The 13694-nt window shown below is 32.3% G+C and overlaps 1 protein-coding gene across 2 annotated transcripts in view; it reads left to right on the forward strand.

The window, feature by feature from the left end:
• Positions 1 to 13439, forward strand: part of TMEM87B (transmembrane protein 87B) — a 43913-nt gene extending 30474 nt beyond the window's left edge. For both annotated transcript variants that reach the window (XM_074287690.1, XM_074287688.1), the window contains exons 14-19: positions 1176 to 1279; positions 4211 to 4284; positions 6219 to 6292; positions 11344 to 11396; positions 12814 to 12844; positions 13278 to 13439. In XM_074287690.1, the coding sequence (XP_074143791.1) occupies positions 1176 to 1279; positions 4211 to 4284; positions 6219 to 6292; positions 11344 to 11396; positions 12814 to 12844; positions 13278 to 13340 (399 nt within the window). In that variant the 3' untranslated portion in view covers positions 13341 to 13439. The remainder of the gene's footprint in view (positions 1 to 1175; positions 1280 to 4210; positions 4285 to 6218; positions 6293 to 11343; positions 11397 to 12813; positions 12845 to 13277) is intronic.
• The last annotated feature ends 255 nt before the right edge of the window (positions 13440 to 13694 follow it).

Here is a 13694-nt window from a genome sequence, read left to right on the forward strand (position 1 = left end):
CTTGCTTAATTCTCAAACATTGAAGCTAGACTATCTGGGGGGAAAAAAAAAGGTTTGCATTAGAAATTTTGTCTTAAGGATCGAATCTTGATAAATGATAAGGCTACCTTAGATATAAATTAAATGTATTTTTAGGTCATGTCCCTATAATTTAGATCCTTCAGAGTTCTGTCCTGGGTCCTCTTTTCTTTCCCTTCTGTACTATTCTGAGACTTGGTGATCTCATCAACTTCTATAGATTTAATTATCATTTTTGTGCTAATAATTCTCAGATCTACCTATCCTACCTCAGTCTCTCTGCTGACCTCCAATCTTCTATCTTCTGTTGTCTTTCAAACATCTTGAATTGAATATTCACCAGACGTCTTAAACTTAGTATGTCCAAATCAGAATTATCTTCCCTCTCGGTCCTCCCTCCCCCAACGCTTCCCTCTTATTACATTATTATTATTACCCTCAGGCTCACAATGTAGGAGCCGGCTTTGACTCCAAGCTGTTACTTACCTCCTGTATCCAGTCTTTTGCTACTGGCACTCTTCTCCCTTTTCACTCTTCTTATATCTTACTCTTTATCACATTTGGTGACTAGCCTCCTAGTGTTCCATGAAGAAGACATTTATTCTGGTTCTCTCTCAAGCCTGAATGTTTTCTGTTCTCAGCTCTATTCATTGACTTCCTATGGCTTCCAAGTAAAGCCCCATCTTTTAATAGAAAGCCTTTCCCAGTTCCTCTTAATTCCAGTACTTTCCTTCTGTTAATTATTTTCTATTGATATGTAGGCTTTTTGTATATATTTGTTTGTATGTTGCCTTCCTTATTGGCTTGTGAGCTCTTTGAGAGTAGAGACTGCCTTTTGCCTCTCTCTTTTTTTTTTTTTTTTTTTTTTTTTTTTTTTTTTTTTTAAATCCCCAGCACTTAGCACAGTGTCTGGCAGATAATGAATGTTTAATAAAATATTTGTTGTTTGATATAAACCCAGTTTATAAATTGACATTCTCTATTTCATCTTGAGCAAATCATTCTGGACTAACCTACACTATAATAGATAAGCCTCTAGTTTTTTGTTTGTATGGCATACACTGATAACAGAAAAATATTAACCAATTTCTTTTATAAGTAAATTTAATTTCCTAATGAATTAAGTTGCTTGTGTTTTTGAACCTTCCTTGGTATAGGATTGGATGGAACTCTGGGTTGATGATGCATTTTGGAGATTCCTTTTTTCTCTGATTCTTCTAGTAATAATGTTTTTATGGAGACCATCAGCAAATAATCAAAGGTATTTGAAGTGTGCAAAAGTGGTGTAAATGTTTTATAAGACCATATTCTTTATATAGTAGGGGAAAATTATGTATTTGCCTTCAGAAAAATAACTTTCACTGTCACTTCATTATTTTCATTTTTAGCAGAGACTGCTACCAAAAGGGGTTTATTCATCTCCCCAAAACTTAAAGCTTAGAAAGATTTACATGAACTGATACTGAGTGAAGAGAGTAGAACCAAGAGAACACTGTACACAGTAACAGCAAGATTATATAATGATCAACTATGATTGTTTTAGCTCTAACAGCAATACATTGATCCCAGACAATTCCAATAATTGGGTTGGAAATGCCATCTGCATTCAGAGAAAGAATAATGAAGACTGAATGTGATTGAAGCATACTATATGTACCTTTTTTTTGTTTCCTTTTTTCCCGTGGCTTTTCCCTTATGTTACAATTTTTCTTTCAAAACATGATTAATATGGAAATATGTTTAAAATGATTGTATAATAATGATTAATAAAAGATTACTTGCTATCCTATGTGGGGAGAGGGAGGAAGAAAGGGGGAGAGAAAGAAAAAAAATGGAACTCACAATCTTACAAAAGTGAATATGGAAAATTATCTTTATATATAGTTGGAAAAATAAAATAGTATTGAATGAAAAACAATAGCAAAAACACAAGACTACAATATGCTACTGGAAGTAGTCTGATTAAGCTAGCTGTGTATTAACATTGAAGAGCATCTGAGAAAAGCATACTTTTTTTTAAATGAGGAAAAATAATTAACAATACAAAACAGTAGAAAATCTTTTGTTGACTTTAACATTTTTATCTTAATTGCGTTGATATTTGTTGTTACATCACTTTTTTAAAATTTGATTTTTCATTTAACAAGTATTTATTTTTTCCCTTCCATTAAGCTGTAATTAAAAAACAAAAAACAAATCTTTTTAACCAATATGCATAATCCAACAAAACATACTGTGCCATAATGCTCATATTTAAAACTTTGTCTCATTTTTCCTTCTGCTCTTCTACTTTTTAAATTAAATTTTATTTTTTTAAATTAATAATCTTATTTTTTCTCTTTCATACTACCCCCCTACCTCATTGGAAAAAAATGAAAGAAAAAAATGAAACCCTTGAAAGAAATATACATAGTCAAGCAAAAACAAATTTGTAAATTGGCCCTGTCCAAAAATACATGCATCGTTCAGCATTTGAATCAATTTACCATTTTGTCAGGAAATGGGTGCCATTTTTTATTATCTGGATAGCCTCTGGAATAGAGATTAGTCATTGTGTTTGTTGTTAAGGATTTCAAAGTTTGTTTGCTTTCAGAATATTATTTTATTTTATATGTTATACTGCTTCTGTTTACTTCATTCTGCTTCAGTTAATACAGGTTTTCCCAATTTTCTCTAAAGTCACCTCTTCATGTTTTTTTTACACTATACAATAATATTCATATATCACAATTTCTTTAGCCATTCTCCAATTTATAGTCATTCTTTAGCACAATGAAAATTGCTGCTATAAATATTTTTGTACATATGGTGCTTTGATTTTTTAGGGGGCATAGATCTAGTAGCTGGGCCAAAAGGTTATCACCTTAAGTGATTTAAGAGCATAGTTACAAATTGCTTTCCAGAATGGTTAGACCAATTCACAGCTTCATTGATAATGCATTCCTCAGGCCTTCCCCCCAAAGTTTGTCATTTTCCTTTTTTTGTCACCTTTGCTAATCTTATGAGTAAGAAGTAGTGCATTTGCATTTAGTGATTTGAAGCATTTTTTTTCACATGTCTTTAGGTAGCTGGATTTCTTCCCTTGCAAACCGCTTGTTCATATGGAAAGACCATTTATCAATTAGGGAATATCTCTACAAATTGGAATTGGTTTAAAAGAATTTTTTAAAGGAACAAATACCTAAGATAACATTTTAGTATCTTTCTACCAGTCTTTTAACTTTTTATTAACTCCATTTTTCTTTGTGCTTGTTATCTTGATTTTATAATATTGACATTTAGAAATGTTGATTTACCTGAGTCATGGTTAGCTTTGTCCTTTACTTCTAGCTTTGATTCAGTTCAGTGTTTCCTATGTGAAAGATACTTTGAGTCATTATTGAAGCATCCCTGAGTTGCTTAGCTCTTAACTATAACTGTTGTTTTGTCCATAGAGGATTTAGTTATCATTCCTAGACTACTCGGGATAATTAAGTGTAGATAGTATAGGAAAAAGACCACTAGATGTTGAGTTCTAAGAGGCCTCAGTTCTAGTCTTTGCCCTGTAACTAATTTACTGAATTTTAGTTTTCTAATTTATAAAGTAAGGCAGTTAGATTGGGTGATCTTTGATGTCTGTAAATAGCTTTTTTTTTTTTTTTCTTTCCATGGAATGTTTTAGTTTGCTTTTTTGGTATTTCTAATTATCTAAAAAAGTTAATACTGTTAACTCTAGCACCAGAGTTCACAAATTTTCTGCTTCTCTTATGTGACAGAAGCAAGTTGAAGAAGTTTGTGTTATTATGGCAGCTAAATATGAAAAAGCTCATAAACCCTTTTTCCCCCCAATTGAAAAGTAATGGTTTTAAACTATTGTTTCCTAGGCATTCTCAATCCAAAATACCAAAAACCTAATAGTCCAGGACCTGATTTCTTAAATCAACAAATTAATTTTTAATTCCTTTTTAGTTATCTGTGCTTTTTTAGAGCAGATTTTTGGATAAATCTGAACAAGACAATACTTTCTAGTAGCTTGTAAGGTCATTCTAATGTTTTATATTAGTGATTAAAAAAAAAAAAGAAGCTTTTCTTAAAGTCTTAGGGTCTTTTAGGCTAAGAACAGTTTAAAGAAAATATTTTGAATAGATTTAAACTAATAAAATCACAGTTCTCAAATTGCATTTTGGTGTTTTGTTTGTTTGTTTTGGCATAGATATGCCTTTACACCCTTAATAGATGATTCAGATGATGAAATTGAAGAATTTACAGTGGTATCTGAAAATTTAGGTAAGTATTAATTTTGTGATTTTTTAAGACACTTATTGAATTAAATTAATTGGTATATTATTTAAAATTTGTCCAGAATATTTTTCTAGATAGAATTTTTTTCAGAGGTTACCAGCAGCATTTATTAACCTCTGGATTAGCCATTGTTTTATACAAATTACTCAGTGATGTAAGTCATTTTTCTTTCTAGGTCTTATTCCTTAAAACTTTACATTGTGATTTTTTGGGCATTTTCCTTCTCAGTGCTACTTATATCCTAGTAACCATCAAAATAAAGTTACTTTCTACTTTCTATTTATGGATTTTGTTGCTTTTGCCAGTCATTTGCTGTAAAGTTTATATTGTCAATAATATCTATTAATATTTACTCTTTAGCTTTTTCTGTTCTTGCTCTTATTAAAATACTGATTTAAGTAGTTTTTTAAAAAGTACCATGAGAAAAGCTATATAATTTATTCTTTTTTTGTCCTATTATCCTTAATTTGATTTTTAAATTTTAATAATGCTTTTTTTCCTGGTAGATATTCTTATTCGTTTCTCTGTATGTTTTTCTGTCTTCATTTTGCCCTATAGATGACTAAAAATATTAGGAAAAATATAGTTTAGCCAATCTAAAATGGTAGTTCTCAAGATCTTGTAGTTGTGTCTAATAGTGAAGTAGAATGTGGGCAGTATTGAAAGTAAGAAAAAAGTTTTTCTGTGTGTGGGTCAGGAATGAAATTGATTGTATTAAATAATTTACACTAAGCTTTAAAGTCTTAAACTTAAGGTTTTAACACCCTGCTGGGGACTGTTTGTGTTGTTTTGTTGTTTTATTGATGCTTAGCTTTGCAGTATCAACCTCCCTCCCACTCCGCCACTCTCAAGCACCTCACCCTCTAGCTAAGAAAAAAGAATAACCAACAATCGTATTTAATAGCTTCTATTACAACTTCCACTATCTCTCTACCAAGAAGTGTAGGTCATCTTCTGTTGTTGCTTTTTAGGTACATGTATTTTTAAGAGTATACTTGGAAATAAAATTGTTTTACTAAGTCAAATGAAACCCTGAGTAGTAGGGTTTCAGGAATCAGTAGACTGAAATATAGTATAGCTCAACTTTAACTATGTGTAAAGCCAATTCCATGTATAATATATTAGTTGAATCTCTGTTTAGATCAGTGACTGTTCAGAAATAATAAGATTTTTGTTCAAGTCATTTCAGTTCAACATACATTTATTATGTGTAACTTGGTGTCCCTATTAGGTACAAGGTCTTGTGCTAGATTCAGGTGATAGGAAGATCAACAACAATGATGTTCTGAACAAATTGTTAATAATTCATGCTAGCTTTCTACCTCCCACATATAACAAATATCTACATTTTATCTAACAAAAATGTTGAAGAATGCACCTATGAAGATTTGCTTTGATTCTTGAACATCATGCTCAGAATACTTTGGGCATTGTTGATTCTTTTTAAAATTAAAAATATATAGTTATGTTTAAACTTTAGATTACTGGAGATTGACTGGTAGAAGGAATCATGAAAAGGGCATTTAAATTTTTTGAAACTGGCAACTTAGAAAGCATGAGTTTACTAAAAGATGCAAAGAATGTTACTAAATGAAACTAATCATGTTACTCTGCTAGTGACATAGTATTAGAGAAGCATCTAAAACTAGTTCACACATGGTCAACTGAACCCTTGTGTTACTTTATGTCATATTTAGACCTGTACTGGAGAGTTAAGACCTCAGGGATTTTATAGTATAACCACAGGCTAAATTAAATAGTTTAGAGAGATAAAATGTCCTTCTTTGAAACAGTATGTATGTGTGTATGTGTGTGTGTGTGTAACTCTTTTAGTTCTTTTTTGAGTTAATACATATGTAGCTTTTAAAAAGGCTATCTCTTTTTATAGAATTTTATATATAGTTTTTCTTCTATTACAGCTGAAGGCATAAAGTTAAGAGCTTCAAAAACTGTTTCCAATGGAACAGCTGTACCTACTTCTTCTAATAGTATTGTAAGTATAATAGTTTTTGTAAAAACAAGTGGGAGAAGTATACTATTTGTTAGGATGCAAATGCATGTCCCTTTAACTCTGTAACAATTATTTTACATTTTGTAGGGATGGAGGCAGGATGTTGGGTGTGTATAGGTATGTGTTAAAAGAAAAAAAAAAAAGAAAATAAATAAGATATTTTGGGTTAAGATATAGAACATATTTCACATAATATGTAATTATTTGAGATTTTTAAGCAAGATTGAAAAATTCTGATTATTTAAAAAATGTTTACCTAAGATTTTTGAAGTCAGCTAAGATGTAGTTGAGGCAAGATGTTATCAGCCTTGTATCATTATCATTATTGCAATATAAGTGTCTTTAAGGAGCAGCTGAGTAGCTTGATAGATAGAGTACTGAGTCAGGGAGACCAGAGTTCAAATTCAACCTCAAATACTTACTGGCAGAGTAACTTTGGACAAGTCATATAGCCATTGTTTGTCTCAACTTCCTCAATTATAAAATGGAGATAATAGTAGCCTCTCAAGGATTGTTGTGAGGATCAAATGAGATCAAAATTATAAAGCTCTAAACATAGTATCTGGCACATAATAGGTACTGTGTAAATGCTAGCTATTTATAAGGTTTATTGTTACTATTATTCTTCTAAAATTTTACTTCAACATTTACTTTCAATTTAGATTGGAAATTAGATGGATGATTACATTTTTATATTAATAATTTTGTAGTAATCGTAATCTACCAATTATAATTACCTGGCAAGAGCTCATTAGAGAATGTTGGGTCATGAATTTTGTTGGTTAGGGGCACAACACTTAGGTAAAAAGCTTATTAAAGAGTTATCATCTGCTCAGTTTGAGGAAGTATTCATACAAAATTACAGATCTTTTGAAGCATAAGACTAATCTGTTTTTAGATAACTTATTTTCTTGATATTTCTATGCTTATTTCAAAGCAGTTGGTATTTTTACAAGGGTCATAAGGAAGTATCTTTTTGTATTTGTAACAATGAAAGAGGATCTAAACCAGATCAATATTATATTATGTCTTTTGGTGCCATATCATACTTTGGGTTCATTAAATTAGAAGTCTTCTAAACATCCAAGTATTCCTCTCCCCCCTCCCTAAATTTGCTACTTTCAAGTATAGTTTCTCTATTTTAAAGTAAGACAGGAACCTATTACCTGTTGAGGCGGCACATACTGTTTTTGAATAATTCTAGTTGTTAGGAAGGTTTTCCTTGCACCACACTTAGGTCTACCTCATTGCCATTTCTACCCCTTCCTCCTAGTTCTGCCTTCTAGGGAAAAAAAAATTCTAATATCTCTTAAACATGATACTTGTTGGCAGCTATCTAGTTCCCCCTAAATCTTCTCTTGAGGCTAACCACCTCTAAATCTCTTCCTTGTGTGGTATGACCTCAAGTTCCTTACCCATCCTCTGGATATTTTCTGGTAGGTAAATATCCTTCCTAAAATATGACATCTGGAACTGAACATAGTATTTAAGGTATGGTGTGAACATGTCCATCCAGGATTTTAGATAGTTTAATGTAGCATGATGTTCATTGGCATTTTTGGTACTTTTAGCTTAAATTTCTCTTAAAATCTACTAAGCCTCTAGTTAAAAAAAAAAAAAAAAAAAAAAAAAAAAAAAAAAAAAAGATTTTTGCCTTCTTCTTTTGAAAAATTAAAAAAAAGTAAAACCACTATTAAAATATGTATGAAAAAAACCAAAAGTCTCCTTCATCACTTACAATCATGTTCCAGCATTCTATACTATAATTTGATCATCTATTCCCCAGTTTATGCAAACCTAGCTCCTTAATTTCCAGTTCTTTGCTACCAGTATAAGTGCTGCTTTAATTATTTTTATAACAATGGGCCATTTTTTTCAATCAAGCTAGTTCTGCAGGTTTTTTTTTTTAATTTACAAAATTAAACTGCAAATTAAAGTCTAAAACTTCATACTTATATTAATTAAATATTCCTAAATTTGGTTATTATTTCAGCTTGTGAGATTTTTGGGAGGGTCTAGTTCTTGCATCCAGTATATACTGGATATACTTTATATCCAGTAAACAAAAAACAAAAAAAACCTTCACACTTATAGTAAGTCCATCCAGCATAACTGTGTTGTTGATGCAAATGTTAAATGGAACAGAACCAAAGATAAAAATGGACTGTAGCCCTCACTAGAAAAATCCCTCCCACTTGATATGAGTCCTAATTAATTATCATTCTTTGGATCTTCCTGTTGATTCCAGCTTCGTCTAACTGTACTGTCATCTAGTTCACAGATCCTCGGTCTTATTTTTTTTTTATCATTTATTTAAAACTACACAATAAGAAAAACAAAATAGAAAAGAAATATAGAAAAAGGAAAGAAAACTAAAACATTGCCATGTGGCCAGCAGAACATCAGGGAGGATTCAGAATATGTAACATGTGAAGAAAGCATACTTAATTGTAGAAGACATTATATTTATGACTGTCCATCTTTTCTTTGGTTCCTAGTAAGGTTATTCATTTGTTCTCTGCTGTGCAGTTTTTACTTTATTCTTTTTCTCCTCTTCCATTTTCCCTCTCCTTCCAAGCAGGCTATAACTAAGCACAAGATATATATATATATTCCCACTCCCAAACATGTGTGTATACATGTGTATGTGTGTGTGTGTATATACACATACATGTATGTGTATACACACATATCTGTATACATACACACACCTATATGCAGATATACACATATCCACAGACACACATACATGTATTTGCATATACATACATATATGTATGTATGTGTGTGTGTATGTATATATATATATAAAACTGATGACAATCTTAATTAGTAATTCCTTATTCCCATAGTTAGTTTCTGTAGTTGGGTTTTTTCTCCTTTGCATGTTCTTTTTTTTTTTTTTCTTTTTTTTTTTTTTTTGAGAATTTAATTCTGGGGTGGGAAGTATGGTAACTCTGGCTGCACTTTAGCTCTCCCCTCTGATCTGGAACCCCAAACCAAAAACTTCCCTCTTGTAAGTGCCCACAGCCAGCGGGGTTCCTCTCCCATTGCTTCTGCTCTTATCCCAGATGTGCTGGTTCCTTCTCACCCAGGACTGTCACTACAGCACACTCTGTCAGGAAAGTTCCTGTGGTCCAAGCTGTAGCTTCCTCCAATCCAGCTAGCCCTAGAGCTGTTTCTGTGACTCTAGACTGGAGATGTTTTCACTTCATACACCTGTTAATTCTCAGTCCTGGAGCCTTTCTTCAGGTCTTCTTGAGCTGTCCCAGAAAGACCCCTGTTCTGCCCCAAGTCTTACTTGTTTTTCACTGGTCTTCTGTGTTTGTGCTATTTGATTTGTGGGAGAAATCTGTAAAGCTTGAAATTTTCTGATCTATTCTGCCATCTTCCCAGAATCCTTCCTCTCAGTCTTGATATTGTCTTAAGAGATGCTGTTGAATCCTTTATTAAAATCCAACTAAATGGTATATAGTTTATACCACTTATGACCAGTATGTCAAATAAAGAAATGAGTTCATTTTGGCTTGACTCTTTTCTATGAAACCATATGCCTCAGTTATTATCACATCCTTAGTTAAAGGACTATAGACTTTGGAAGTTATCTAGACTAAACACCTCATTTTAGACAGATAGGAAAACAGCTACAGTGAGCTTCAGTGACTTGACTTGGATCACACAGGTACTAAATGAAGAGCCAGGATTATTCTGACTAATAATCCTCTTCTAATCATGGCTGGGGGATGAGGAGAGAAGAGTCCTGAATATGTCATGTCAGAATATCATCTGTTTTATTTTCTGGAATTGATCAGAGCTGATAAGTTAGTGGCTCATCAATAAAGCCCACTGGTTTGTCAGTCTCCTAGAATGGAATTCATCCTGGCTAGGTGCTTGAGCTCATATAGGGCAAATGGGTGCTATCTTATCATTCTTTTACTTATCTTGGTTTCAGTACCCTGTTAATCACTTGTCTTCCTGAATCTGAAAATCATTTTTCTTAATAAAGAAAGTGGATGCAAAGAAGTTAAGTAGTTCATTCTTCATTGTCCATTACAGTTATCTTAAGCAGTAGATATATCCTGTCCAAGCAAATCCAAAATGACCTTTTTTGTAGTTTTGCTACTTATTATCAGCCACAGCTCATACTAAACCTTAAATGTTGTTGATATTATTCTTATAAGACTGTGTTGCTCTTATCTTGGTCTTCAATTACCTGCTATTGCTTTCATCTCTTATTCATGTTGTTTTTAAATCTGAGTTTGTCATTGTGGTCTCTCTGTAGGTTTTGGCCTCTTTTTAGTTTAAAAACTTTATTCTTTGTTCCCCAAAAGAAAAATATATGAATGTGAAATCAAAATGAATTCTTCAAAGACACATTTCTTTTGAACCCATTTCTTTTCTAGAGATTTAGTCCATGAGATCCCAGTGAATCTGTCTTTGAAATCTAGATTTTAAAATCTAAGACCCTGTGAGACTATGGGCAACATTCCTTTGCTAATACCTTTTGATCATTGGCACAAGTCTTTTCTCTTAAAAGTTCCTATTGTTTCATTTCTCCATTAAGTAATTCCATATTGCCCTCTTGGTTTATTCCTCTACTTTCTGAATGATGAAATTGCCATTAAGGCAAGTCAAGAATTTATCAGATGCTCTACATTTAACAAAGACATTTTTAGTAATTAATTATTATTAACACAACCATATTAATATTATTTATAATAGATAATTAACAAAATTACTAATGTTATTTATAATATATAATTAGCAAACATGTTACTAACATAATTAAAACCTCTCATTATTACATATCTTGCCTTTGTGCTGGCTTTGCCATGTATGTTAAGTATCATAATTGAATTTTTTTTAAGTCAAATAATTTCTGAATATAATACAATATTAAATTATAAAGTTTAAAAGAAGATTTTACCAAAAGGGTCTAGTCAAAGATATTGTGTATGATAAACTCTGTGAAGATAAAAATGTTTGACCTGCTACTGATAAATAATATTTGGAAATCTTTCTCCTCTTTTCAGGATGAAGATTTAAAGTGGGTAGAAGAAAACATTCCTTCTTCATTCGCAGATGTGTAAATATCTTCTGTTATTGTTCTTGGGATGGTTTAAAAGACTGGTTCTCAGATTTTCATCATGTGATTCTTTCCCTGAGATTTGTATGCCTTTATTTACTTATATGCCTTGTTTATAGAAGAATAGTCCCTTCTTCAGTGACAGTAATGGATTTTTTGGACTGAGACCAAGGCTGGTCCCGAGACTTCCAGAAAGCTAACTCATTACATTACAAGTGACAAAACTCAATTTTTTTTTAGTAGGATCTCCCATCAATGAATTGAATTGATTAGAAGAAATCATCTGTTTCCTTTAAGACCCTCTAGACTGCAAAAGTCTTTTGAGTCCAGTCCTTCCTAGCCATTCAATGATTTTTATGAAAACTTAAAAATAAAGTAGGATCTCAATAACTTCTGCTATTTCTAGGTTAAATGAATTTATTTTTGAGGTCAAAAGGAAAGGAATGTGGAAGCCGCAATGATTCTTGAGATAGTGGGGTCTTGTTTCACCCAGTTGTAAGAGTCTTAGGAGAATGGTGGAGAATTGTAATGATGCTGTTGAAATGTGAACAGCATTGTTTTTTGTAATAGAATGAAGCAGGGCAGCAAAAGTAATATCTATGGATACTCTCCAATGTCCCATTAAACCCAGATCCAAGCAATTCATGACATCTTTTTATAATACTAGTACAATGCTTTTATATTGTGCTAGTTTCTGTGATGGTGCTATGGCAAAAAGGAGCCTGGTCATTTTTCTCCCCTATAAAAGGCTTTTTATCATTTTGTATGTCACTATTCAAATTCTCTTCTGACGTACAGATATAGTCATATCAGCACTTTTATACAGATTTTTCTTGGAAAAACTCGTCATTTAAAATCAAGAGTGGTGATATACCACTATTGAGATCTTCTTCCATTCTCCTAAAGACAACTTCCTGCATACACTATTTATTATTGAGTCTATTATGATCAGATGAGCTATTACTTGAAGCATGATAGAAATATGTGAATACTATTATTTATTTTCCACTTTCTAGAATAAAAACCTCATAATAGAGTAGTATGGTGATGTAATAGTTTCAGGATGAACTAAATGGTCATGTAGGCTAATTTTTGCTTTATTCATCTTAAGAGATTGATCTCAAGTTAAGCCGTAGGCTTCAGATAAACCAGCATGTACCTGGCACATGAATTCTCTCTCTGACATCCCCATATCCTCTGTTTGAAGACTTCGAGTACCTAGGAAATCATTACCTCAAAACACAGATATTTCACTTTTAGAAAACTCTAAGGCTAGGAAGTTAATCCTTTGGTTAACTGAAATAAACCTTTCTCTTAGGCCTTTGGGATAAAGCAAAAGTCTCATCTCTCTTCTCTAGTTAGGCTGTAGGAAAGTTTTTATAATCATTTTGTGATTCTGATCTTTTTCTCTTTTCAGAGCTCTTCCAGTATTAGTGGACTCAGATGAGGTAAACCATATTTTTATATATAGTTGAATCTGTTTTTTATATGTAGAGCTGCCATGTGGTACAGAGTCTGAAATGTAGAAAAGAAATTTTGAAAATGATTGCAGATACAATGGCAGCCAAAACCCTTAGAAAATGAATAAAAATTTATCGTACTAGTTTCAAGGATTTGAACATGGTTATATGATTACTATAGTTTCTTAATGGATATATTGTACTCTTAACCTTTTCAGTAGGGGAAAAAATCCCTTATGTTCTTTGAATTTTTCTGATAATGGGTTAAAAATTGTTAGAGTGCAGATGCTATATAGTCTTGTAAAACAGTATATTAATTAGCCAGTTGAATGCTTTGAAATTTCAGAGGTTGACACTAAATTAGCAATTCAGATAGGGTTCTATTAGCAATGTATGTTAACATACACCTTTTTTCATTCAGGAAATAATGATGACCAAATATGAAATGTCTGAAAGAATGTTATCTTCAGAAAAGATAATGTGATTAAAACCTGCATAAATGAAGCCTAGTTAATGGCCATGAATTGCTCTCACCCAAGCTCTAAGAAACCTTCACCAGCTATGCATATAAATGTATTGTTAGCATTCAGCTGTCTGGCCTTTTTGTTTTTCATACGTGATACGCCTATCTCCTGCTTCTGTGCTATGTCATTGAGCTGTCCCCCACACCTGGAATGCATGTCTACCTTCAGTCATCTACACCTCTTAGAGTACCTGGTTTTCTTCAAGACTCAGCTCAAGCACCACCTGCTACAGAAGGCCTTTCTTGGTCATCTCCCCCACCCAGCTACTAGTGCCTTCCCCCTAAATTATCGGGTATCTCTTTTGTGTGTGTATA

Source organism: Sminthopsis crassicaudata, chromosome 2 (genome assembly GCF_048593235.1).
Source record: "Sminthopsis crassicaudata isolate SCR6 chromosome 2, ASM4859323v1, whole genome shotgun sequence".
Lineage (NCBI taxonomy): Eukaryota > Metazoa > Chordata > Mammalia > Dasyuromorphia > Dasyuridae > Sminthopsis > Sminthopsis crassicaudata.